The sequence below is a fragment of the Phialemonium atrogriseum genome (genome assembly GCF_030411735.1).
Source record: "Phialemonium atrogriseum strain 8032-3 unplaced genomic scaffold QBC33scaffold_38, whole genome shotgun sequence".
Classification (NCBI taxonomy): Eukaryota; Fungi; Ascomycota; class Sordariomycetes; order Cephalothecales; family Cephalothecaceae; genus Phialemonium; species Phialemonium atrogriseum.
The window spans coordinates 41,910-66,470 of record NW_026848175.1 but is presented as its reverse complement, the minus strand read 5'-3'; the positions used below and the strand labels follow the sequence as shown (position 1 = coordinate 66,470).

Here is a 24,561-nt window from a genome sequence, read left to right as displayed (position 1 = left end):
GCCGGTGGCGTCGGCCGAGGGCGTCCGCATGTATAATAGAGGCACCTACCTAGCCTGTAGGTCACAGCCTAGGGTTCACACCGTGCGGAAGGTTGGTTTGCACAACTGGGGGGCAGAGTGGGGGGACGATGGGCGGGTGGGGGAGCATTAGGAGCAGTTGGGGGTTTGGGAAAGGGGCGACATGCTGCGCTAAGATCAGTGCCATTTCTCGTATTCCGCTAATAATGTCACCAATTACAAATTGAAACTTCATGAGTCGTCTGACTTGGCTGTGAATGCTGTTAAGACTCCCCAATTTGGGCACGCACTAGGAAAGTGTGGGGGGTATTATCACTGATGAGAAGCTGTCTTCGGAAGATCGCTGCGTCTCTGCGGGCCTCAAGGTTGGCTCAACCGGGGCACTCACAGCAGGTGAAGTAATTTAGTGTACTTCCCATCGTTGTCGGTCTAGCTGCCGCTGATATGCAAGACACTGGGGCGGCTGGGTCTGTGGCATCTCTATGTTCGACGTCTACACTTCTAGCCTCGACGGATTATCATGGTCAGAGAGCACTGGCAAGGCCCAGCCTGAAAAGCATCCTGTTGATAGGCTGATATATCTGAGATAACGACGACACTGGATTGGCGGATGCATCCATTCTCCCCGCAGGACTCGATCACCTCCTTCCCGTTGCCCAACCCGGCAACAAAGCTCCGTAGTCCGCCAAGGTAAATTGTCATGTGGGGTAATTATGCGAAAGCTGTGTGCAGAGCAGCGAGTTGTTCTCGTTTTACTCTTAGTTACATCCGTCTCCCTCGATCAATAGATATATGTGCCTAAACTAGAACCTCTAGCTCAGCATGCGGTTGACAACTGAAGGCACCACCAGCGATCCATCCGACCGCTGCATCTCCTCGCTGAACACCCTCGCGAGCTGAGATACTCTCAATGCTGCTCTCTCAATCTGCCTCGCCCGTTCTACCGGGCTCTCTTCCTCCCCGTAGCCCGCTCGTTGCCTAAGCTGCTTCACCAGGGACAGAACAAAATGGCGATCTGCGATCTCGTCCGTCTTTCCCCAGAAGTCGACGTTACCCTCATCGTCTCCAACCTCCTCATCCTCGCCCCCCTCCCCTCGTTCATCCTCCTTGGCTACAGACGGTCTCCGGCAGCTGAGTTCGCAAGCCTCGCTGCATCGATCGTAGATGCAGTTACTACAGGCCCACGGCACATCCGAGATGGTCACGCACTCCTTTGATGTCCCCTCGCCACGTCTGCACCGGTTGCAGGCGCCGCGCTCATCGTGCTCGTCGCCCCGTTCGAAGACCATGATGGCCTCGGCGACATGGGGCAGTGCCGTGTCCGGGACATCTTGCGTGGTCCCCTGGGGCCACATCCGCTTGGTTTCCGCGTTCCGGAGGTGGTGTGTGATTGCCGTCTTGGTCATCTCAGGGGGCGATGAGAGCAGCTTGCACTCTGCTAGAGATGACCGTTTTCCTCCGTCGGGGCTGGTCCGGCTTTCGGGGTCGAGTCTAACAGCTCTTCCGGCAGGGAGTGTACAGCTCGAATGATGCCCCGGTAAGGGGATGGAGATCGGGAGGGAGTTCTTCAGTATCTGGTCATGCTTGGCTGCTTCGCGTAGCATCATCCGCGTTTGCATCTCGTTCGCCATCTCGCTTCACAGTATCGGCCAAACAAATGTCTTCGGGTCTGATCTTAGTAGGCAGCGCGCTGCCTTCTGACTGTTTGAGGGGTCGTCTCGTCTTCACTTTTCCTGCGGGACCACTGCGATCCATCGTCAACTCATAACCGCCTCTGCCCAGTCGGGTCATTGCATTTGAAGAGTTGGGGCGTCTGGGGAAATGACCCCAGAACCATAGATATGAGCGTGGGGAAGTGGGGAGAGGGCAATATTTGCCGACTGCCATCCCCTCTCATGGCCCATGTCGTTTGACTGACTACCGCATTTCATCGTCCTTGCTGGGGCGTCCCATAGTAGAGAAGTCTGTGGGCCAATGTTAGGTAACAGTCTTACACTATTTGCGAGGTAGTGGACCACTGGTAGGCTCTAGATCCCCCGCCTTTAATCTAGGAGCTTTTGCTCACCTGCAGGTCTTGCCTATCTCCCCACTTATAAGCAACACTATCGCCAAAATAGAATTTGGTTTTGCCATCTTCTCGCCGAACCTTCCAGGTTCCCCATCATTACACTACGTCCACTAGTTAATTAGCTGAAAGCTTGTGAGCGGGGTTGGGAGGGCTCGGCCGAGTAGCGTGGGGGTTTCCAGGGTTGAGGTCGATTAGCCCCTTTTTCCCGAGCCCAAAATCCTCTTTGACTTGGGAGAACCCCGTAATTAGATCCTGGGATGCGAGGCCGGCTCCGAGGACGAGGTATTCCTTCAGCAACTCATCCTGGTCTGTAATCGGGATCAAGAGCACCCTCTTGCCATTGAAGCGGCCGTCAAGGTACCAATGAGAAAGGATGCAGCGCTAGGGAGATGTGTGACGACAAGTTAATAAGAGCTAATACGGAGAGCATAAGCTGACCTCTTCTGAAATGGTAACTAACTCTCTCCGCGTCGTTGTAACCAATGCCTTAGCGTCCTCCTTACCGTCCGCCCATGTCCCAGTACTTAGGCCGTATTTGAGAAGATACAGACATTTCGCATCCCGCTCGTCCTTGTACTGGTGAGTAATTTCCTACGTGAGGCTTGCCGTAGCGTGCCATGAACTCGAGCTCGATCTTCAGCTTTAAGCCATCTCGGACAAAGGACACCCCGCAGCATCAGGATAATTATAACCTAGACGTGTTTGCAGCGATGGGGGGCTCCGTCTCCGATGGCCATTCCCCGAGCAAGAGCCCGAATACCGCACGAGCGAAAGTTTAGCGTCGTTAAAGGGCCCACATGCGGTGGGTATGGAATTCCGGGGCAGGTGGACTCGGCCGAACAGATGGAAACCCCCAGACCACCCGTTAACGACCTCCGACAAGCCCCGGGCACCTACAGGAAGATACGAAACATGCAACGGCCGAGTTCGCAAGGAGTAACACCCCTACGACGGTTCGGACGAGCCGTGAATGAGCGGGATGGCACACCCATCAATCAACCCCGCAGATATCTTATCGGCCGGCCGGCCTGATGTCAAAGGCCGTTATCGGCCGGGTTCTACCCACACGGAGAATATAACGATCCTCAATGATTCTTAATCATATAGGGGAGCAGCAAGCTAATCGGGCGTGGTAATTGTGGAAATCGGCACGAGTCTTGACTACCGTGACAGCAATCTTTGGTACACGATCTAATCATCTTTCGCTCTCTCTTTTTCTCACACATCAGAATGCCGCGTCTCATCAAGGTTGCCGCCGCCCAAATCGGCGCGGTCCACCGGACCACCCCTCGATCGGAGACTATGCAGCGGATGCTCCGCCTGCTGGACTCTGCCGCTTCCATGGGGGCCCAGATCATCGTGTTCCCGGAAACCGCATTCACCACCTTCTTCCCTCGCTACCTGTTCGAGGACCAGGAGGAGATGGAGTCGTACTTCGAGGACGACGCCGGCGGCAGCTCCATCGCCGAGTCCAAGAACGTCAAGCCGCTGTTCGACCGGGCACGCGAGCTGGGCGTTGACATCTGGGTCGGCTACGGCGAGCGCACGCCCGAGGGCCGGCACTTCAACACGGCCGTGTACTACTCTGGCCGGTCGGGCGAGGTGCTCAACAAGTACCGCAAGACCCACGTCCCGGGCTTTGTTGACCCGCCCTTCCCCGGCGCCGAGGTGCACCTGGAGAAGCGGTACTTTGAGACCGGCGACCTGGGTTTCCCGGCCTTCCGCGTGCCCGGCCTGATCCCGGACACCCTGAAGGAGGGCACGACGGAGACGGACACGCAGGGGAAGGGCGACCCCATCATCGGCGCTCTGATCTGCAACGACCGCCGGTGGCCCGAGTCCTGGCGGCCGTATGGGCTCCAGGGAGCGGAGCTGGTGCTTGTCGGGTTCAACACCAACGGCAAGGCCGACGACATCTACAAGCCCGGCAAGCCCATCTCGCTCGAGGAGGCGCGGGAGGAGGCGCTGCACCACCACCGGCTGGTGATGCAGTACAACTCCTACGCCAACAGCTGCTTCTCTATCTCGTCGGGGCGGTGCGGGATGGACGACGGCAAGTTCGACTTGATCGGTGGCAGCAGCATCGTCGACTCGGACGGGCATATCATTGCCGAGGCGAAGACGACGGACGATGAGGTTGTCTTTGCGGAGATTGACCTGGAGGAGTGTCAGAAGGGGAAGAAGGATGTAAGTTGTGTTGTGTGTAGAGCCGTGATATCGAACCCCCAAGCTGACGCCACCAGATCTTCAACTTTGCTGTCAACCGCCAACCCCAGGCATACGGCATGATTACTGCCCAGAAGGGAATTGTTGAGCCCAAGTTGCTTTCGTCTTAGTTATAGAACGAATGCTATTGGCGAATATTATTTCGTTTCGGTCCATATTCGTTCTTTATTAGTAAATCATGGACTTTTCTTTTTTGTGGCTGTAAAACAGTCGACAGGCATGCAGGGAAGTGAAGCTATAATTACATAGAAATTGGAATGATGCGCTCCCAAGAACCATGTTCATAATGCCTTCTCACCGCCTCAGTCCACCGACTCGGGGTTGTGGTAAATCACAATCCCGCCACCCGATAGTGTAGGTGTTTTATCATATTTGACGGCAATTGGTTGCATAGTAAAGGGCTCGCTAGTTCCATTTCTGACTCGGGAGATAGACCATGATTCGTTTCCCCTTCGACTGTTGAGAATTTAATTACTTTCTACTTTGATGTCTACCTTGAATACTGGCACTTTTTCTGCTTCCGCGTTTAGTGGCTGTTGCTGTCTAACTTTTGTCGTAAGGTTACGAAACACGATAACATGGGTAAACAAGAGGTTGTAACATTGGTGGAACAAATGTTCCTATTTATTAATTACCCTTGTTAAAGTGCTAACTTGGTGGCATCTTCACATACAAGGTCTCGCCATAGCAGCATCTAATTACAACACCGCTATGCACTCAATCTCAACGTCGGTGTTGAGAGGCAGCGTCTTGACCGCAACACATCTATGTCCCAGTCAGCATCTATCCAATTTATTAGACGGCAGCACAGCACCGTGCAACTTACGTCCGCGACGGCTTAACATCACCCCAGTACTGCGAGTAGACCGAGTTCATCTCGGCAAAGTCACCCATGTCGGCCAGGTAGACGTTGACCTTGACCACCTTGTCGATGCTCGATCTGGCCCCCTCTAGGACGGCCTTCAGATTCTTGATGCATTGATGCTATATTCTCCTGTGAGCAGAGAGGATCTCATCAATGCGCTGAGAACTGCAACTCACTGTCCGGGCCTTGACGTCACCCTCGACCAGCTGCCGCGTGACAGGGTCAACGCCGGTGGCACCAGAGCAGTAGACCATGCCGTTGGCGATGATGGCCTGGGAAAGGATGCCTGCGAGAGGCGGGGGTGCGTTCTTGGTAAGGACAGCGGACTTGGACATTGTGTTGGTTGGATTGACGTGTGAAAGAGAGTGATGCGCTCTGTAACTTAGGGGCTGGAAAAGCTGTGTCGAGAAAAATAAATTGACCTCTCTTCTATCTATTTACTGATATATCTATACGATGAAGATGGCTGTTGGATGTCAATTCTAGGCTTGTAACCCTTGTTCAGGGGCAAGTCGGCCGAGCCGGCCGAAGCGGTCTTGGCCTGCGGGTCCACGGCCCCGCACCGGTCCGAAGTTGAGGGAGATTGGTAACCCACTTGGTAAGGGCGTGACGAGAGGGATATGTTAGCATGGCTGGGGAAATAGATAAGCTTATACCGACACATGTTATTCTGGAAATATGCCTATTCTGTCGACTTATTTCCCTCATGATCTTGGCAGAGTACAGTAACCTAACACTTATCGCAACCCGGCAAGCTCCTACCACGGCACGATCCAATTGCACGCAGCATGGAGCTTGATTTGATCCTGACCAATGGGACCATTGTAAGCCTGTCTTGTTGCGAAGAATCTGTGTGGAATCTTGCCTCTAACACGTGAGGATAGGTCACCGCTGCCGAGGTCCTGGACCCCAAGATCGAAATAGGGGTCAAGGATGGCAAGATCGTCTGCATGGGCCATTGCTTGCCACGTCGGCCACAAACACGGGTGCTGGACGCGGAAGGCGCCTATGTCACGCCTGGAGGAGTCGACTCTCATGTTCACCTTGCCCAACCCGAGAGTCCCGACGGCGACAACTGGGAGACCGGGACAAGAGGCGCAGTGGCCGGAGGAACCACCACAGTCCTAGCCTTCGCCTCGCAAAGCCGCAAGGATGAGTCCCTGTTCCCGGCTCTGGAGGACTACCACGGCAAGTCCCGCGACCAGAGCCACTGCGACTACGGCTTCCACTTCATCCTGACCAACCCGACGCCGCACATCGTCAACAACGAGTTGCGCGTCCTGGTCGAGAGGGAGGGCATCACCAGTGTCAAACTGTACATGACGTACGAGCCCCTCAAGCTGGGCGACCGCGCAATCCTGGACATCATGATGGCCGCCCGGCAGCTGGGCATCACCACCATGATCCATGCCGAGAACAGCGACATGATCGCCCTCATTACCGAACGCCTCGAAGAGCGCGGGCTCACCGACCCGTTTTACCACGCTGTGTCGCGCCCGCAGCTCGCCGAGGCCGAGGCCACGTACCGAGCCATCTCGCTAGCCGAACTGCTAGACGTGCCCGTGCTGATCGTGCACGTCTCCTCGGAGCTCGCCATGGACCACATCCGCGCCGCCCAGACGCGCATGCTGCCCGTGCACGGCGAGACCTGCCCGCACTACCTGCTGCTGCTGTCCGAGCGCATGCAGGCCCCTCACTCCCACGGCGCCGGCGCCGTCTGCTCGCCGCCGCTGCGCCACGAGCCGCGAGACGTCGCGGCCATCTGGCGCGGCGTCGCCAACGGCACCTTCACCACGCTGTCGTCGGACCACGCCCCGACAAAGTTCGACAGCCCCTACGGCAAGACGCGCGGCTTGAAGGACGGCCTGCCCGTCTTCAGGGACATCCCAAACGGACTGCCGGGGATCGAGACGCGCATGCCGCTAATGTTCAGCCATGCTACGGGCTCGAAGCCAAAGATCTCGCTGCCGCGGTTCGTGCAGGTCACGGCCACGAGGCCGGCCGTGCTGTATGGTCTGGGCGGGGTGAAGGGGAATATCGCGCCCGGGTACGATGCCGATTTTGTGGTGTGGTATCCGGGGGGTCACCAGTTTGCCAGGGAGGACAGGGACGAGGGAGATGTGGATGGGCTACGGATCCGGGCTCGCATGATCCATCACGACTGTGATTACACGCCGTATGAAGGCATGTGGGTTGGTAACTGGCCGAGGTATACAGTCTTGCGAGGGCAGATAGTCTGGAATCGCGACCATGGTGGAGTGGTGGGCAAGAAGGGGGACGGAATGTTTCTGAAGAGGAAGAAGGGGAGCAATGTTACGGGTCAGACCGGTGGGCTGCCAAGGGGCATGATGGACAACGAGAGAGATCTGTGGCTGTAAATATCATGTCCGGCTGTGCCAACTACGTCAAGGATGCTTGCATGCTAGAATAGAGATAGACAGGAACACATTCGAATAGATAGACTCCAATGAGTCGATGTTTCTATCTTTGGGCTCAACTAGGGCGGATGGACAGATGAGGAGCGGCCTTGTATGAACACAATTGACACAATCCGGAGGTAGTGAGTGTAGTTGAATGAAGTGATATGGGAGAGACGTGGGGGCGGGCGGGGGGATTACGGTGGCAAACGTGAATTGGGGCTTCGGCCGAGGACAAACTCACGGCGCCCCAAGGCCCAACAGCGACCTCCGCATCTGACAGGGCTGCAAGAAGAGGGAGGCTGCATCTCCTTCAAGAATGGGGACATTTCACACGAACCAATGCGAAGATCTGCTTGCGCACAGAATGGGCAAGTCCTCCAATTTGTTAGTATAGAAGTGAAAATATAGCCAGTAGGGACAGTAAGACTGCTTGTCGCTCAGACATGTCTTGCCGCGCTTCTTCTCCCGAACTAGCTAGCCCCCCCTTGCGTGCACACGTAATTCCAGCACAAATCCAACAAAAACATTATACCCAATACGTCCGGACGTTGATCGCAATTCCACTCCCAAACCAAGCCCTGACTATTAACTAGACATCAACAGCCTTCACCTCGGTGCTGTCAGTCTCCTTGCCATCCTTCTCGTCAGCAACAGAATCAGCAGCTTCGGCAGGAAGGCCAAAGACCATGGCGGGGATGATGGTCGCCTTGGGCGGAAATAGCTTGCTGAGAACAAAGTAGAGGCTGAAGGAGAGAAGGAAGCAGTACAGCCAGTTAATGGAGTACAAGTGCTTTAGGCCCTCACTGACGTGTACCTTTTCGGGGTTGACTGCGTAGCCGATGGCGGGGAGAAGAGGCACCGCCGTGATGAGGAGGGTGGCGAGGGCTCGCCAGTTGGTCCCGTACTGGGGATGTACGTCAGTGGAAAGTCCGTGGGAAGGAGGGGGGGAGAGTAATCATGGGGCAGAGACAGACCTTGTAGAAATAGATTCCCTTGGGATCATATAACGCCGGCACGTCGTAGCGCATGCGGTGGATGACGAAGAAGTCGCAGATCAAGACACCTGTCATGGGCGCCATGAAGATGGCATACGCGGACATGAAGTTGAGGAAAGTCTCTGCAGACTCGAGGATAATCCAGGGACACAGGGCCCAGCCACCGAGCAGAAAGCCGAGGATGCTGGCCCGGCGGATGTTGAGGAACTTGGGAAGGGTGGATCCGATATCTGCATTGAATCGGAATTTTCCGCTGATTAGCATTGCTGCCCTGTTAACGTGGGACTCAAGCAAGGAGCTCACCCGTTGCGTAGGCCACCGAGTTCGTGCTCAGGTTGATCGACACCTGGGCCAACAGCCACATGAAGCTGCAGAAGAAGCCCGCCGCTCTCCCGCCGGGCGTGTTGATCCACAGGTCGATGATGTCGAGCGGGTTCCACAGGGCCTCGCCGTACAGCTTGACCGAGGCGCTGGCGCCGACAATGCCGCAGATGCCCATGGTGGTCAGGAACAGCGGGATCAGCAGGAGCTGCCACCACTGGCTGCGCGGCGACTTGGCGAAGCGCGACCAGTCCGAGATGTTGAGGGCCAGCGTCGAGCAGCCGCCCGTGACCGAGGTCATGCCGGAGAGCCACCTCCAGGCCCGCGCGGAGCCATGGATGCGCGCCGGCTGGTAGAAGAACTCGTTGCCACCGTGGGCCTTGACTGCGAGGTAGATGGCCATGCCGATGACGACGGGGGGCAGAAGGACGACCTTGACGCGGAACAGATACTTGAGCTTGTGCGGCGGGACGAAGAGGAACGGGAACTGCACGGCGTGGAAGATGACATAGGAGCACATTCCCTTGGTGGTGATGCGGGCCGACGCGGGAAGGTAGTTGGCCAGGTGAGCATAGCTCGGCCAGATGCATGTAATGACCTGCACAGTGTCAGTCGATCCTCCCAAGTCTCTGACGAGGCAGGTTCGCCATAATTAATTATGACTCCGCGGTGGGTGCCTTTCCCGTACAGTAGTCACGCAGTCGCTCCCATAGACGCTGTGGATGCCGAACCAGAACATGGCCAGAATGGCTCTTGAAAGGACGCAGAAGTATTGCAGGTACGTGCCGAAGCTGGCTCGGATTGCCACGGGGAAGGGGATGTGCATGGTGGCGCCAATCCTCGAGCTTAGCACTGCGGGCGGAAACTGTTAGTCTAGGAGTAGAAGAAGAGTAGAAAGGTGCTTGCAGCACCCCCCCCAGAGCGCTCTTACCAGTCGGGAGAGAAATGCAGAGGCCGGCCACCATGCATGCCAGGGTGCAGTCAGTCGCGCTGAGGCCGACATTGTACATGGCTGCCGCCTGGGACCATCCGACGATGGAGACCAGGTCGGAGAACCAGTACGTCGCGATGGTAGTCGATGTCCAGATGCGGCGTTCGGGTTCGACAGGGTCGTAGTCTGTTGGAAAAGTGAACGAGTTAGAAGTTGTTGGAAAAAGCACGCACTTGAGCAAGTGGCTGCAGCAGGCAATTTGGCATACCAGCATTGGTCCAGACGCCTGGCGGCGCGATGCTGCTCTCCTCACGAGGCAAGATCCAGCTCGAAGGCTGCGTCAACCTCGTCTGGACCTTTGTGGAAATTGCGTTGGCTCGTTCCCACACGCGGTCCATGATGGTTGATGGATTCTCCGTGTTCTGCATTGCCAAGTCACGTTGCTGTTGTTGCATGCGGATGAAGATGCAGCAGACCAGACTAGCTTGCCAAACGTTATGTTGCAGTGTCGTCAACGTCGAGTTTTAAACAAATCGACCCATCCATCAATCAACGTCTCGGCCCTCCCCTCGTTATCTCTGGTAGTATGGGGAAACCTTGTCGGAATGGCACTATTGAATAGCCTGTCTTCTTTGTCATAGCCCCCGATCTAGCAAGTGTTTAGCGTTATCACTAGTATGGGGTAGAACCTACTACCATGCCAGCCGGGCTATCAGTCAGGAAGTAATCAGTTCGTCCGACCCTCGGCCGGGATGTGGGTCCTTTCGCCTAGGGCGATAACAAGGGGAACGGGGTCAAGGCCGAGAAAACAGAACACTTGGTCTTTGCCATTAAACCCTGCTGATTTTCTTCCTGGTGTAGTCGATTCCATTGTGGTTGGTGATTCAGATCATGATACAGTAGGACACAAACTAACCCCAATCGGAAATGTCTCTCTACTTCCCTGGCGTTGCTCTCCTGACAGGGGCGGCTTCTGGTGAGCTCATTCCCTCACCTCGGCCCTCATTTCCCTACCTGAAAGCATGATCCTAATTGATATCCAGGAATCGGCCGCGGTGTCGCGCTTGCGTTTGCCAAGGATGGATGCCGCAAAATTGCCATCTGTGACTTCAACGTTGCTGGGCTCGAGGAGACCAAGGCGCTCATTGCCGAGATCTCGCCCGAAGCCGACGTTCTCGTGGTCGGGGTAGACTTGAGAGACGAGCAGGCTGTGGAAAAAATGATGGCCACTGCGGTGGCAGAGTTCCAGCGCATAGACTACGCGGTAAATGTGGCAGGTGAGTAGTCAGTGACACTTGGTGGTGGCCACATCACACTGGGGGGAAGTCCGTTGTCTGACACCCACCACTAGGCGTGGAAGGAGACAACCTCGGCTCCGCAGAGTCTACCTCCAAGGCCTTCGACCACGTCAACAGCGTCAACTACCGTGGCTGTTGGCTGTCCTCGAGATCCGAGATCATCCAAATGCGCAAGCAAGAACCCCTGGCCACCCATGACGGGAGGCTGGGGAACCGCGGTTCCGTTGTAAACATTGCGAGTCAGCTCGCGCTTGTTGGGCGGCCAGAAGCGGGTAAGTCTTACTACCCACAGCAAACCTCCCAACAGTTTTTATCGGGTTTGGAAGCTGAAATGCTCTGGGTCTAGCGGCGTATTGTGCGTCGAAATCCGCCGTGCTTGCTCTTACTAGGTGTGATGCAATAGATGTGAGTGACCCTCGATCAATTATCTTGGGTTGTTGACAATGATCGGCCGTGTGACTGATTTCATTTCACCCCTTTTCAGTACTCGCGCGACAACATCCGGATCAATGCCGTTTGTCCTGGCCTCACTCACACTCCGATGCTGGATAGGCAGCTCGAGCTGTACAAACCCGCCATTTTACGGGCTCCATTGGAGCGGCCGGGGACGGTGCAGGAAGTTGCAGACGTTGTCTTATTTCTGTGCAGCAGTCGGGCTACTTTTGTCCAGGGGGCAGCGTATGTGGTCGATGGGGGTTATACCATTATTTAGAGACCTGAACGAAATACTGAACGCCCCCAAACACTCATTCATAGTCAAAAACTAAAGTCCTCCGCCCTAAATAACAGGTCCTCAAACGAAGGCACCTGCTCAGACCCGTTCGGCGCGGGGACCTGCTGCTCCTGAAACGCCCCGTACAGCCAGTAATCCCCCAACCAGTCCAGCTCCTTCTCGTACAGGGTGCCCTGCATCAGCTGCGGCGTCTGAGGCATCGGAATCTGCCCCGGCGGGCTGACCGAGCTGGCCACCAAGTCGCCCTTCCGCTTCCAGAACCCCTGGATGAAGGTCTCGACATCGAGAACCTGCATCGTGTTGTCGTGCCAGGCCGCCTCGGCGCTCATCTCATCGTGAGTGCGCTTGTTGCGCGGTGGCCAGGCCGTGCATTCCTGCAGCAGCGCCGTGAGGAGGCGGACGCCTTTGCGGGCGATGATGCACTGGTCTACCTGCTTGAGGTTTGTGATGGCGTCCTGGATGAGGGAGCGGTGCGTGGGGGAAGGGTCGGTGTCGAGGGGGGAGCGGTAGAGCATGTCGAAGCACAGAATGACCTGTCAGGAGTTAATAACGAGTCTGCAATGGATGAAAAGGAAAAGAGGGGGATCTTGATATGTGATTAGCAAACTGCGGCAACTCACTCCGGCGGTGACGGTAAAGGCTTGCTCGATCCACAGGATCGGCCGGTCCTCATCGAACGGCTGCGACTGCTGCAGCATCTTCAGGATCGTCTTGGAGGCGGCCACGCACGTCTTACGCGTGAAGGAGAAGACGGGGTCCGTCATGCTTCTGCTCAGCATGTTGCGGTGGATCATGATCACCTTGTGGGCGAAGCTGATAGTCAGGGCACGACGAGCCCAGGCGATGTACCTCGGCCACGTTGGGTCGATGGGGCTGTCTGCTAGGAATGGCGGGCGGTGGACCGTGGCCAGGGCGCGCATCTCAGAGTCGAAACGGATGATCTCCTCGAACCGCTCGTACACGGTGCGGCACGAGAGAAGCGAGTCGTGCAGCTCCGGCATCAGAGCGGCGATCTTGTCGAGGAGGCGGCAGTAGCTCATGACGGTCGGCACCGAGTCCGGCAGCGAGACCATGTCCTCGTCGCGGCAGTTGCGGGGAGGATCGGTGCGGTTGAACATGGGCCGCACGAGATAGCTCTCGGCGAAGGGGATGAAGAAGTAGTCCTGTCGGAGAAGGGCGTACCATGCCCGACGTCCGCTCTCGCGCGGCACGATCCCCTCCGAAAGACCCTCGGGCTCCTCTCCGAGCCGGTCAAGACCCAGGTTCTGCGCCATGCGGATTGCCGTGGCCATCAACACGCTCTGGCTGCGCATCCGACCTAGCAGGTAGGCAGATGTGGTCAGAACGACAATGGCCTGCAGGGTGTCCAGCCGGTGGCGCGTCAGGTGCTCTGACAGATGCAGACATTCGAGGGTGGCGTCATACCAGCTCTCGGAGAGCGTGTGCTGCTCATCCTTGCGGAATCCCCATCTCTGCGCGAGGGGGAACGGCGCGCTGATGATGGCGCCGGACAAGATAGCAAACAGCAGAGCGACCCATTGCAGGTCAACCCCGACGGAAGTGATCTGGCCCAGATGCACGTCGTAGAACCTGGCCAGGTCATGTCTGAATGTGGGGACATGGTAGCCTCCATGGGACCATAGCAGCGACTCTGTGTGGTATTGGACTAGCTGTTCGACCCGGTTTCTGTCGGGGAGGAGCAGCTGGACGATGGCTATCTGTCGAATCTTGGATTGGGCTAAGCAATTGTCCTCGCGCAGCATTGAGCGGACCGCACGCAGGCTTGATGAGCTCCCTGCCGGGGTGCACGGCGCGAGAGCATCCGTCCCCGCAGTGACCACCTCTCCCGAGGTCCCATTGCCGAGAAACACGGACATGTCTCCTCCCATGTCTCCCCCTGCATGGTATTGGGCCTCGGCGGCCAGATTGCCAGGGTCCGGCACCAAAGCCGAGGATGGCTGCTGTGGCGAGCGGCGCGCATTCTGCAACTGCTGCTGATTCGGTTGTTGCTGGCGGGACTGGGACTCCAGTTGTTCGACACGCTCCAGCAGGCTCCGTACCAGCTGCTCCATGTGCTGGCTCGGCGGGTCGCTGCTGGGTGGGGGAGGCATGGGCTCGGCCAGGGTCACGGCCGAATCGCGGTCATCGTGTGGGGATTCGCGGGCGCAGAGCTCGGGCTGGCCACGTTTGACACAATTCCCACAGGGGGCCAACTTATCACACTTGATCTTCTTCCTCGTGCAGGCCTGGCAGGCCAACCTTGGTCGATACGGTCTGCTCATGGGTGAACTCGTTTGGCGACAACTTCAGCGCACACGCAAAGGTCTGAGTCTGAGGGGGTCGGCCGAGGCACGAGACATTGGGGGGTATTTAGCGTGATCTGGTGGGAGAGGCAGTCGGTAAAACAGCAAGCACCTGATACGCTGGCTGACTGGACTACACTATTTAGTTACCAAGCTAAGCCACTGTAGCGTGAGGTTTTCTACACAGAAGTTGGTCATTAGATCCACGTGCGAGGAAGCGCACCACCAATTAGATTTTGGAGGCTACTTTTCCATTGGTCAGCCCTATTCCGCAACCAGGTAAGTTGGCAGCGTGGGTAGCGAACTGGAAAAGGTACTCCGGTATCGCCGCTCACTGTCATTATAGCTTCAGTGATTTGAGCTTCCAGTTTGGTGTGTGTGCCAGTGTCGTACTGACCAGTACATAATAGCCTACGGCTCCCCCGTACGACATACGACACCACCATGTCTCTAGCCGGCAAAATAGTCATCATCACCGGCGCCAGCAGCGGCGTCGGACGTGCCACCGCCATCAAGGCTGCGTCAGAGGGGGCCGTCCTCGCCCTGGGAGACATGAACTTGTCCGGATTGGGCGAGACAGTAGGCCAGTGTCGGGCTGCATCGTCAACATCAACAACAACCGAGACGACACCTTCCCACCTCCAATTCATGCTTGATGTCGGCTCGACCGACGACTGGGACAGCTTCGTGAAGGCCGTCATGGATGCTTTCGGCAAAATCGACTGCGTCTTCAACTGCGCCGGCATCAACCCGACGGCCATCTCGACCGAGAAAATATCCGACGCTGTATGGGACAAGATGGTCAACACCAACCTCAAGGGCGTCTTCAACGCGACCCGCGCATGCCTCCCGTACATGAAGTCTGGCTCGGCCTTCGTCAACGTCTCCAGCGTCGCGGGCCTGCACCCCGTGCCCGAGCTGGCGCTCTACTGCGCCACGAAGCATGCCGTCATCGGATTCTCCAAGAGCGTCGCGCTCGAGGTTGGACCCAGGGGGATCCGCGTGAACGTCGTGGCGCCAGGGATGGTCGACACGCCGACGAACTCGGCTGTTCGGGCTGGCCGGGAGGCGGTCGATCGCGCGGCGGAATCAGTGGGCCTGAGGAGATTCGGGACGGCCGAGGAAGTTGCTGAGGTGGTGGTGTTCTTGCTTGAGGAGAGGAGTCGGTATATGAATGGGAGCGTTGTTGAGGTCCACGGAGGGATTGGTGTGCAATAAAATAAGTATGTACAAATACAAGTATCGACCCTGATCATTATTTATCAGCGACTTGCGTATCGACAAACGAAGCACGACAACGTGAGCGGTTAGATCCGATCCCAGCACACGCAGTTCGTTCAAGAGCAGTGCGGCGGCTGGGATTCGAAGCTGCTTGATTTTGAAATGCCGGCCAGCTCTGCCCTGTGCCAGTACTATTACAAGGTGTCATTCGGAGGAAGATGCGGGAAGCGTGCCGATCCGAGCGAGCCCGGATTGGTTGGGGGTCTGCATAATATTCGGCAGTTGAGTGCTCCGGCCCCAGAGTTGAATTTTTGATTGGAGGCAGGCTTTTCTAGAAGGGGGTTACATATTTACGCCAAGACCGTTGCCCCGAAATCTTTGTACTGAATGCAACGGCCACCCACTTAGCGCGAAGATATTACATATGATGGGTCTCGATGCCAGTGATCGACATGATTTCTTCCCCAGGCTGGGTTACAATACCACCTCCTGTGGACTCCAGCCAAGCATGTACATAATTATGTCGGTACTGTTAGCTCCGGTGCAGCATCTGCGTCGACTCTATATATATATATATATAGACTGGGGTAATCCGTCGTCTCTTCACAATCCGACGAGTGCACAATAGCTTCGCGCTGTATTCGTTTCTCCTGCCAACAATGCCCGCAATGCTGGAATACGAGAGCCGTACTGGGCTACGTCCCGCCGTGGCCCTCCCTCTCCTCATTGCCGCCTTGGTATGTCGGCATCTTCACCTGGATGGAGGCAATGGAAGCTAACAAGCCAAACTCGTCACCAAAGACTCTTGGTTATTTCATGTTCAAGCCGATCTACAACATCTGGTTCCACCCATTACGGAAGTACCCAGGCCCCAGACTTTGGGCCATGACACGCATCCCTTACCATAAAGCATTCGTCTCCGGTCTCGCCCACAAACGCATCCTGGAGCTCCATGAGCAGTATGGAGACATTGTTCGCATCGCCCCGGATCAATTGTCGTATCTCACACCCGAGGCCTGGAAAGAGATCATGGGCCACCGCAAGAACGGCAGCGGCGAGAACGGCAAGGACCCGCTCTTCTACCATAGCTCCCGAGGGAGCATTATAGGTTCCGACAAGGCCAACCATAGCCGTTTTCGTCGAATCTTGTCGCATGGATTTTCGGCCCAGACCATGCTCGACCAACAGCCCCTCATCTGTTCCTATGTGGATCTCTTTATCCGTCGTATGCACGAGGCTTCCGAAGGGGGGGCAGGGCCTATTGATATTGCGGCATGGTTCAACTATACCACGTTTGACATTATTGGCGATCTTGCCTTTGGGGAGCCGTTCGATTGCCTACGGCTATCGGATTATCATCCGTGGATAGCTGTCATCTTTGCATCTCTCAAGCAGATGACGATGCTGGCGTCGCTGCGCCGCTTCATCGGAAACATTGACTCCGTTATCACCACCCTGAAGCCGAGTGCGGTCTCCAAGAGAAAAGAGCATGCTGCGCTTGTCAAAGCCAAGGTCGACAGGCGGCTCGCCAGGACGGACCCCCGGCCTGACTTCATGAGCGCCATGCTGAAAAAGGACGGGCAGCAGAAGTTGACTCGTGAGGAAATCGACGAGAACTCCCGCGTTTTGATTATTGCAGGATCCGAGACAACAGCTACTGCGCTCAGTGGCGCCGTGTTCTTCTTGGGCAACCATCCCGATGTTCTGAGGAGGCTGGCAGCGGAGGTGCGGACCTCTTTCTCGACCGAGGATGAGATCGATTTGTTGAGCGTGCAGAGGTTGAAGTACTTGACGGCTGTCATCGAAGAGTCCTTGCGCATGTACCCTCCTGTCGCTGGGGCATTGCCGAGGAGAACCCAATCTGGCGGAGACTTTATTTGCGGACAGTTCGTTCCTGAAGGCGTAAGTCTCTCCGTCCCATCTGTGTTGCCCGTCTACCTCGGCTCGACTAATGCCCTTGGTTGCTAGACCATCCTCGACATCTGGCAATGGCCAATGTACCGCAGCCCCAAGAACTTTGCCCTACCTAATGAGTTTGTGCCAGAGCGCTGGCTAGATCAGGACCCCCGCTTTGCGAACGATAGGAAGGAGTGCTTCCAGCCATTCTCCCATGGGCCGCGTAATTGTATCGGAAAGAAGTAAGCCGCCGTCCCCCACCCTTTCTTTGTTTGAACGTTACCAATCTTGACAATGTTGCTAGCCTCGCATATGCGGAAATGAGACTTCTGCTCTGTCGCTTTATTTGGAACTTTGACTTGAGGCTCGATGAGGCCAGCAAGGATTGGATGGATAATAACAGGCTCTATACTCTCTGGGAAAAGGGGCCATTGAAGATCCATTTGACCCCGAGGAAGGTTGAGTAACTCCAGGGGGCAACACGTCCAACAGAGGCGTGACTATTTGGCACATGTAGGGTCTCGGGCACCCCGGGGTTGGCGGACCGAGTCTCCAGACCGACGAAGTAGATTCCTGCCCACAATTGACAATGACACTATACATGTGAGATCAGGTGTTAATCGTAGTCTAAGCGCCATTGGATGACGAATTGCCAAACACCCATGGGCAGATACGCGGGGCTATGCTGCATTCTATGGAATATTGGTCGGTAGCAAAAATCTCTGGAGCAGGGCAATTAAAACCGAGCTTGCAGGACTTGAAACGCTATCAAGCATCAGCCCCCCTCTGTTACCAGAATGTCGGGACCCCAGGGCCAATGGGAGTCTCGGCGTGTTGCCTTGGTTGTAATGCGAGGTTCCAAGCGCTTACGAGGCTGTGCTGCATTATAATTCGAAATCGATTGGTAGGTACAGTCCCCAAAGAAGCGCAGCCTTCAGGTTTAAAACACTATCAAGCGCTAAGCCCCCTATTACCAAGATTTCGGGACAGTGGAGCGAATAGGAGTCTCGGCTGGGTTATCCATGTTGTGATATGCTGTGATATGTTGTGATGTTGGTTTCAAGTTTTGGCAGTGCAAGTCTCGGGCAAACAGTTCGAGCCAGTCCCTAGGTAATTATTAACCCTGCCGGAGGCCTTCTATGCATTTATTATATCTCGGGGGAGATCCTCAGGGTCCTCCAGTGATGGTTCCATTTGCTTTTGACCTTGGATAATTGCATCTGAAGAAATCTGCCGAGCCGTTTGTTTCTATCCATCTACATACTCCGGAAGGAACCAGCAAAGATGGTTGTCGTGGGGCTTGACACGTCTGCACTCCAGGAGATCCAGAACAGGCAGAAGGAGCTGCTCGACATCATAGACAGCCTGCGAGATCAGGATATCGGCAGGTATGTCGAACTCCCCCAGATCATCGTCGTCGGCGATCAATCCTCTGGCAAGAGCTCTGTGCTCGAGGCCATCTCGCGGGTTCGGTTCCCGTCCAAGAGTGGCCTCTGCACCCGCTTCGCTACCGAGCTCGTCCTTCGGACATCCAGGGAGCCGTCCATACAAGTGACGATAAAGCCCCGACCCGAGGAGCCTGACGACGTCAAGAAGAAGCTCGAAGAGTTCAACAACACTCAGTTTGAGAAGGCCGATTTGGAGGACATCATCAAACAAGCCAGCGGGCACATGGGTCTTGATGATAACGGAGGCTGGCATCGGTTTTCCAAGCGCATTCTCCGGGTCAAGGTGTCCGGTCCCGATGTCCCCCAGCTGACACTTGTGGACCTCCCCGGCTTCTACCACTCCGGGGACAAGGACCAGCCACTGTCGGGTCGCCACGTCGTCAACGGGCTTGTCAAGGAGTACATGGAGCAAAAGAGCAGCATCATCCTCGCCGTCGTGTCTGCGAATAACCTCCCCATTATGCAGCAGGTCATCGAAGAGATCGACGGCCACGACAAGGACCGGCAGCGCACTCTCGGCATCATAACAAAGCCGGACAAGCTGGACAAGGGCAGCGAGGACGAGGCCGTCTATCTGCAGCTCCTGAAAAACACCCGGGACTCGTCGCATTACCTCACGCACGGTTGGCATGTCCTCCGAAACCGTGCCGAACACGAGGCCCGCGGCTTTAGTTCCAGAGACAAGACCGAGAGCGAGCTGTTCCAGTCAGCCCCATGGGCCTCGGTCCCCACCAGGAACAAAGGTATCGCCAGTCTGCGCGACAAGCTGAGCCGCATGCTCCTCAAGCACATCGAACGCAGCCTCCCACGCGTCAGGAAGCACATCGAGCAGAACATCAAGGACCGGGAACGAATTCTGGGTGCGCTAGGAGAGGAGCGCTGCAACGAGAGCGACTGGCGAGGGTACCTGGAGAAGATGGCGCGCAAGTTTACGGGGCTCGCCGAGCAGGCCGTCGAGGGCAGCTACACGGACGACGAATTCTTCGGCGACATCTGCCCCGGGACCGAGCCTGAGGGGGACCGGGGCCAGAAGAACCTGCGAGCCCATGTGCGCCGCCTCAACCGGACGTTCGTTGCCGTCATGCACAAAAAGGGGGCCAATCGCGTTATCCAGTGGCGAGACAAGGCCGACGAGGAGCCATGGGTCTCTGTGAGCGTTCCCCCAGAGTTGGAAAAGCTCGCGGCACGATACGATGTCAACGATCCAGTGCCGATTACCCAGGATGAGCTGGAACAGGATATCCGGAAATGGGCGGCCGTGTTCCTTGGCCGCGAGTTCCCGGGATCGTACAACACCAAGTTGGCACTGAAGCTCTTTGAAAGCCAGGCCAAGCCCTGGGAAAGTATCGGAACCCGCCACATAGACCTGGTCATGGAGGCGGCCGAGTCTTTTGCAAATGCAGCGCTGTCCCATGTCATGGGAGACGACGAGAAAGGTCGGAATAGAATTGTCGCAGCTTTCGTCACTCCGTTCTTCCAGGAGAAGAAGCGCGATCTCGAGAGCAAATTGCAAGAGTTGCTACCACGGTACAATAAAACGGGATTCTCGTTGGCTCTGGAAGATGCCTTCGAGCAGCGAATAACCGAGCGAGCGATGCGACTAGTCGACAGGCAAGTCGAAACAATGCTGGACGATGCCGCTGTCAAGGTCCCGGAGCCAGCTATGAGGGCTCTGAAGAACCCTGAGTTTGCCCAAGTGGCCATGAATCAGCGTTACAGCAGCATCCAGCAGTTTGGAATCGAGCGCGTTGTTGATTACATGGTGGAGTACTACGGGGTAAGCTATTCATTATGTGGCTTCCAACACCTCGCTATCAGCCCACGAACCTCAGCTAACTATGATATTTTCCGATCCTGCTAGATGTTGATGCGGAGTTTCACAGAGAACATGGTCATCTTGGCGGTCGAGAACCAGCTCATGTGCGAGATGCCCCGAATCTTCACGACGGCTAAGATTGTGCGGTTGGATAAGGACATGCTGGAAAAGTTGGCGGGGGAGTCCGATGATGTGCGGTCTACTCGGCAAGAGATAAAGGCGGAGCTAGCTTCGCTGAAGACTGGTCTCGAATTGTGCAGCAAGTGGCGGCAGCCAGACTTGAAGGGCATCGGGAAGTCTCAGCCGTAATCGGTAGCATGTTGCATCGATAGGATCGCCATGTGATAGCCTGTAATTCCAATGTGAAGCTCATTTCTTATCGGAAACTGATGGCCCTCGGGTTCGCGTTCTCACAGTCGCCGGAGGATGTACTCGCCGGGCGGCAGCGGTGTGTCAATCAGGGCGCTGGAGTGGGACCAGCTGCTCACAGCATCGGGGCCGGCCCAGAGCATGGCAACGTCGTCAGTGCTGGGTGTGTGTCCTGTGTTGGTGGTCACACGAACTACCCCGCGCCCCCTTCACTCCCCCGCACCCACACTGCCAGCATGATAAATAACGCACCGCCGCCGGGGTTTAACAAATATACAGGGCAGATCCCATATCCCCGCGTTTGGAAAACATGGTTCGAGATTACGTGCAGTTGGACTTTCCGCAAGATCCCGTCAACTTCTGCGAGAATACTACTATTTATATCCGAAAGCTGGCTGCCTAGAGCAATGATGTCGTTGGGAGGTGGCTAGGATTCAGCTGAGTTGGAGATACTCGTCATCGCAACATGGGCGATAATCCTCTGCGCAACTTTCAGTCTATTATTACGTGTGAGATTGCATTTCCGTCGCGTGAACAAGCTTGAAAACAAGACAACCCCCTCAGCCAGACAGGAAGATGGTGCGCCGTCGAGAGATGTTTTGGGGGTCTAGAGAGCCCGTCGACAAATCTTGCTAGGTAGGATTGTCGTTTATTAGGGCTACGTATCATAAGCTATCAATGTCAAGCTCCTCCCGCCGCCTCTGTATTTCGAGCTTTGTGGTATGGTCCGCAGCAAGGATGAACCCATGCACCATTGCCTTAGGATCCTGCCCCTTAATTAATCTCCAGTCGTACTTCAGCAAGATATGACACATTATGATCTTGATCTCATTCGAGGCAAAGAAGCGACCTGGGCATGCGTGTTGTCCGTGGCCAAACCCGAGGTGATCCGGACTCGTCGAAACAAACTGGGCAACGTTCTCCTTGCCGCCATCGGTACGCATTTTCAGAAACCGATACCCGTCAAACTTGTGCGGATCGGGGTAGTAGTGCGAGTCCCAGTGACGGGTCGATGCGACAGCGGATATCGAACCGCGCGGTAGTACCGTTCCGTCCGAGAGCTTCACGTCACGTAAGGCTAAACGCTGGAGAGAGGCTGTTCCGAACACTGTCAGTTCCCGATACCGGAATGTGGTTGCTGTGGTTAAGGGTAGGGTCAGGACAAGAGAGGAAGCAGGTCTCATACTGTCATTGATTGGCCTCAGCCTCTGGGACTCCTTGAGAACGCTGTCAAGCAACTTGAGATTATAAAGGGAGGTCTTCTTCCATCCGAGTTTTCCCAGTACATCTATTACCTCTTCGCGAAGCGGCTGGATGTACTCTGGATTCTGAGCAAGGTCAAACATCAGCTGCGTGATCATGTCGGCGGTAGTGTGGATGGCGACAAAGGATAGAGTCAGCTGCACGTGGACTGGGTCGTATTTGCGGCCCTTGGCGACCTGCTCGAACCACTCTATAGCGTCGATGTACTCGGGCGACTGTCCCGCTGCCTTCAACGCTCGACGCTCGTCGAGGACTTTCCCCATAACCCTGTGAGCTTCCTGGACCTGATGAATTAATTCGCGATTACGACGCAGGAATCGGTGCACCAATGGTCGCAGGAGAGCAGGCCAGGTATTGAGTTCCAAAATGGCTTTGGCTATGTGATGTGTGTAGGTGGTGGTAATATGGAGCCATTCAGGGTCTCGGCAGAGCCGGTCGCCAAGGAACAGACGAGAGGATACGCGAGCAACTGCATGAAGGACTGTCTCGTGGAGGCTGATCGGATGCCATTCTTGAGAGAAACATGATTAGCTGGTCAGATTTACTAGGAGATAACAACCCAAGGCAAGCTTACTCTCGTCGTCCGTAAAACAATCCCGAAGCGTCATGGCTGTCTCCTCCGAAAGTGGCTTTGTAATGGTGCCTTAAAAGCAAGGTAGCTGTCAGTTATCACAACTGAGAGTGCTTGGCCATGGCGGGTTTATAAAATGCGCAACATACCTAGACACTGTGTCACCTTGGACCTGACAACGTCCTGGATAATGTCGTCGCCATAGGCGAACTCGTGGAAGGCTTCAAAACCGGGATATTCGGGGTGGACAAACTGTGGACGTGAATGTAAGCCCGAGAATCTGGCGGCTTTACATGGGAGAAGCGCGGCTGACCTTGGCGATAGCTTTGACATGATTCAGATCTCCGAGGTTGCGGATCTCCTGCGCATACGAGGGAGGCAGGATAATGGTGGGACCGTGGTCTGTCAAAATCCTGAACGGCTGGCCATTGAATTTCTCAAGGCCTTCCCGGAGAAGTTGCCGCCCGTTGACACGAAAGTTCCGTTTCACTCGTTTATCGAAAAACTCAAACGCCCTCTTGCTATTGAGTGTAGGCAACTTGCTCCCGCCAGAAGCTTGCAGGAGGTAGAAGAGGGTGAACGGGATGACGGCGAGAATGGAATAGGTCAGCGCCCATAAAGACCAATGGCCAAGCGGCTGGGTGTCGTATACGACGAAGCTGCTGTTGTGATATTGTCCCATCATGGAAACGCGAACAGGTTGGGATTTTAAGAGGTGAAGGTGGGAAATTCACAACTTCACGTAGAATGCTAAGAGAACGCAAGAACATCTATCAGGGGTCTACCTAGATTATTAAAGGAGTACACATATATGAATAATTCGGCGCGTGGAAGATCCGAGATGGTAACGGGGATTGACACAGGACTTAATTCTTCACCTGCAGGGCAATTCAACCTTGGATACCTTACTATTGTACAAGTTAGTTATGCAGGCGATGCCGGCAGATAAAAGTGCCGATGCAAAGGCCCGAAACGTAGCATCGACGACTGGGAATTGGTGGTTGTGTAAATTATCCGATATGTAATGTAATATTTATGATTGGCTTTGTGGTGTGGTGGTTCCAATGTTGTGCGGGAACTCGATGCCTTAGCCCGATATCAGAGGGCTCTAGGGGCGGCGATCCCCTGAAGGTAATGTGCCAGAAACAACTGTACCGATTGGCCACGTCAACGGCCCCGCAGACCCGCTCGTGCCTTGGAGAACCTAATCAGCCAAGCAACAAGCAGGAAGACGGGAAACGGGAAACGGGAAACGTTGGCACCCGTCTTGGCAGACTAGGCTACAAATTGAACCTGTTTGATCCACTCCACCATCTAGAGGACATCAAGGATGCTGGCATGTATACATGAGCTGCTGTCCTGGACTGAACACGCCCGAGGATGTTTCGGCGGCGTACTTGTTCTTGGAAACCGCAAAGAACGCGAACGGGGTGGAGCTTTCCATTGACAAGGGTTGGCTGCTTGCTTTAAAGTGGGGAGTCAAAAACGAACCCGAATTAAAGTGGGGGCGGGCACGGGTGCTTAGCAAACCTTGGAGCTCACATGATTAGGGCGACGAGCTCAACGATATCAGTCTGTACATGGTAACTTGGCAGAGTTAAGTAACTGTTGTGGCTTGCATATCTACAACTCCTCTAACCCTAATACAATCATGAATTAATCTGTAGATACTTATGAAGACATCAAACTTGCATACAGTAATTCTTGCATACAGTAATTCTTGCATACAGTAATTCTTGCATACAGTAATTCTTGCATACAGTAATTCTTGCATACAGTAATTCTTGCATACAGTAATT

The 24,561-nt window shown here is 55.4% G+C and overlaps 11 protein-coding genes across 11 annotated transcripts; 6 read left to right on the top strand and 5 right to left on the bottom strand.

Annotated features, from left to right (window-relative positions):
* Positions 1-830: 830 nt before the first annotated feature.
* On the bottom strand, positions 831-1,780 carry QBC33DRAFT_623449 (uncharacterized protein; the record flags this gene model as incomplete). Its single annotated transcript, XM_060432895.1, has 1 exon — positions 831-1,780. The coding sequence occupies exon 1, from the start codon at positions 1,647-1,649 to the stop codon at positions 831-833; it is 819 nt and encodes a 272-aa protein (XP_060278907.1). The 5' UTR covers positions 1,650-1,780.
* A 1,182-nt stretch (positions 1,781-2,962) lies between these two features.
* On the top strand, positions 2,963-4,549 carry QBC33DRAFT_480911 (carbon-nitrogen hydrolase). The gene is made up of 2 exons (XM_060425341.1): positions 2,963-4,273; positions 4,330-4,549. The coding sequence occupies exons 1-2, from the start codon at positions 3,317-3,319 to the stop codon at positions 4,420-4,422; spliced, it is 1,050 nt and encodes a 349-aa protein (XP_060278906.1). The 5' UTR covers positions 2,963-3,316; the 3' UTR covers positions 4,423-4,549.
* Positions 4,550-5,010: 461 nt separating this feature from the next.
* On the bottom strand, positions 5,011-5,512 carry QBC33DRAFT_460787 (putative L-PSP endoribonuclease family protein; the record flags this gene model as incomplete). Its single annotated transcript, XM_060425008.1, has 3 exons — positions 5,011-5,077; positions 5,139-5,296; positions 5,354-5,512. The coding sequence occupies 3 exons, from the start codon at positions 5,510-5,512 to the stop codon at positions 5,011-5,013; spliced, it is 384 nt and encodes a 127-aa protein (XP_060278905.1).
* A 453-nt stretch (positions 5,513-5,965) lies between these two features.
* On the top strand, positions 5,966-7,555 carry QBC33DRAFT_599844 (amidohydrolase family; the record flags this gene model as incomplete). Its single annotated transcript, XM_060432056.1, has 2 exons — positions 5,966-6,001; positions 6,062-7,555. 2 exons carry the CDS (start codon positions 5,966-5,968, stop codon positions 7,553-7,555), a joined length of 1,530 nt encoding a protein of 509 aa, XP_060278904.1.
* Positions 7,556-8,003: 448 nt separating this feature from the next.
* QBC33DRAFT_500579 (permease) lies at positions 8,004-10,242 on the bottom strand (the record flags this gene model as incomplete). The annotated part of the gene is made up of 6 exons (XM_060425675.1): positions 8,004-8,501; positions 8,572-8,822; positions 8,896-9,511; positions 9,602-9,765; positions 9,845-10,030; positions 10,113-10,242. 6 exons carry the CDS (start codon positions 10,240-10,242, stop codon positions 8,187-8,189), a joined length of 1,662 nt encoding a protein of 553 aa, XP_060278903.1. The 3' UTR covers positions 8,004-8,186.
* A 529-nt stretch (positions 10,243-10,771) lies between these two features.
* QBC33DRAFT_581513 (short chain dehydrogenase) lies at positions 10,772-11,854 on the top strand (the record flags this gene model as incomplete). Its single annotated transcript, XM_060431271.1, has 5 exons — positions 10,772-10,820; positions 10,888-11,121; positions 11,196-11,414; positions 11,489-11,547; positions 11,627-11,854. 5 exons carry the CDS (start codon positions 10,772-10,774, stop codon positions 11,852-11,854), a joined length of 789 nt encoding a protein of 262 aa, XP_060278902.1.
* A 23-nt stretch (positions 11,855-11,877) lies between these two features.
* Positions 11,878-14,358, bottom strand: QBC33DRAFT_256299 (uncharacterized protein). The gene is made up of 2 exons (XM_060423061.1): positions 12,496-14,358; positions 11,878-12,408 (listed from the first exon to the last, which is right to left on the bottom strand). Exons 1-2 carry the CDS (start codon positions 14,155-14,157, stop codon positions 11,899-11,901), a joined length of 2,172 nt encoding a protein of 723 aa, XP_060278901.1. The 5' UTR covers positions 14,158-14,358; the 3' UTR covers positions 11,878-11,898.
* A 234-nt stretch (positions 14,359-14,592) lies between these two features.
* Positions 14,593-15,425, top strand: QBC33DRAFT_480901 (3-oxoacyl-FabG). Its single transcript, XM_060425340.1, has one exon. The coding sequence runs from the start codon at positions 14,623-14,625 to the stop codon at positions 15,394-15,396; it is 774 nt and encodes a 257-aa protein (XP_060278900.1). The 5' UTR covers positions 14,593-14,622; the 3' UTR covers positions 15,397-15,425.
* Positions 15,426-16,002: 577 nt separating this feature from the next.
* On the top strand, positions 16,003-18,063 carry QBC33DRAFT_480897 (cytochrome P450). The gene is made up of 4 exons (XM_060425339.1): positions 16,003-16,136; positions 16,201-17,301; positions 17,368-17,537; positions 17,600-18,063. Exons 1-4 carry the CDS (start codon positions 16,059-16,061, stop codon positions 17,760-17,762), a joined length of 1,512 nt encoding a protein of 503 aa, XP_060278899.1. The 5' UTR covers positions 16,003-16,058; the 3' UTR covers positions 17,763-18,063.
* A 366-nt stretch (positions 18,064-18,429) lies between these two features.
* QBC33DRAFT_551294 (Dynamin-like protein 4C) lies at positions 18,430-20,945 on the top strand. Its single transcript, XM_060429159.1, has 2 exons — positions 18,430-20,520; positions 20,605-20,945. The coding sequence occupies exons 1-2, from the start codon at positions 18,580-18,582 to the stop codon at positions 20,866-20,868; spliced, it is 2,205 nt and encodes a 734-aa protein (XP_060278898.1). The 5' UTR covers positions 18,430-18,579; the 3' UTR covers positions 20,869-20,945.
* A 395-nt stretch (positions 20,946-21,340) lies between these two features.
* On the bottom strand, positions 21,341-23,608 carry QBC33DRAFT_551290 (cytochrome P450). Its single transcript, XM_060429158.1, has 5 exons — positions 23,076-23,608; positions 22,912-23,014; positions 22,766-22,834; positions 22,115-22,702; positions 21,341-22,024 (listed from the first exon to the last, which is right to left on the bottom strand). The coding sequence occupies exons 1-5, from the start codon at positions 23,445-23,447 to the stop codon at positions 21,594-21,596; spliced, it is 1,563 nt and encodes a 520-aa protein (XP_060278897.1). The 5' UTR covers positions 23,448-23,608; the 3' UTR covers positions 21,341-21,593.
* Positions 23,609-24,561: the final 953 nt, after the last annotated feature.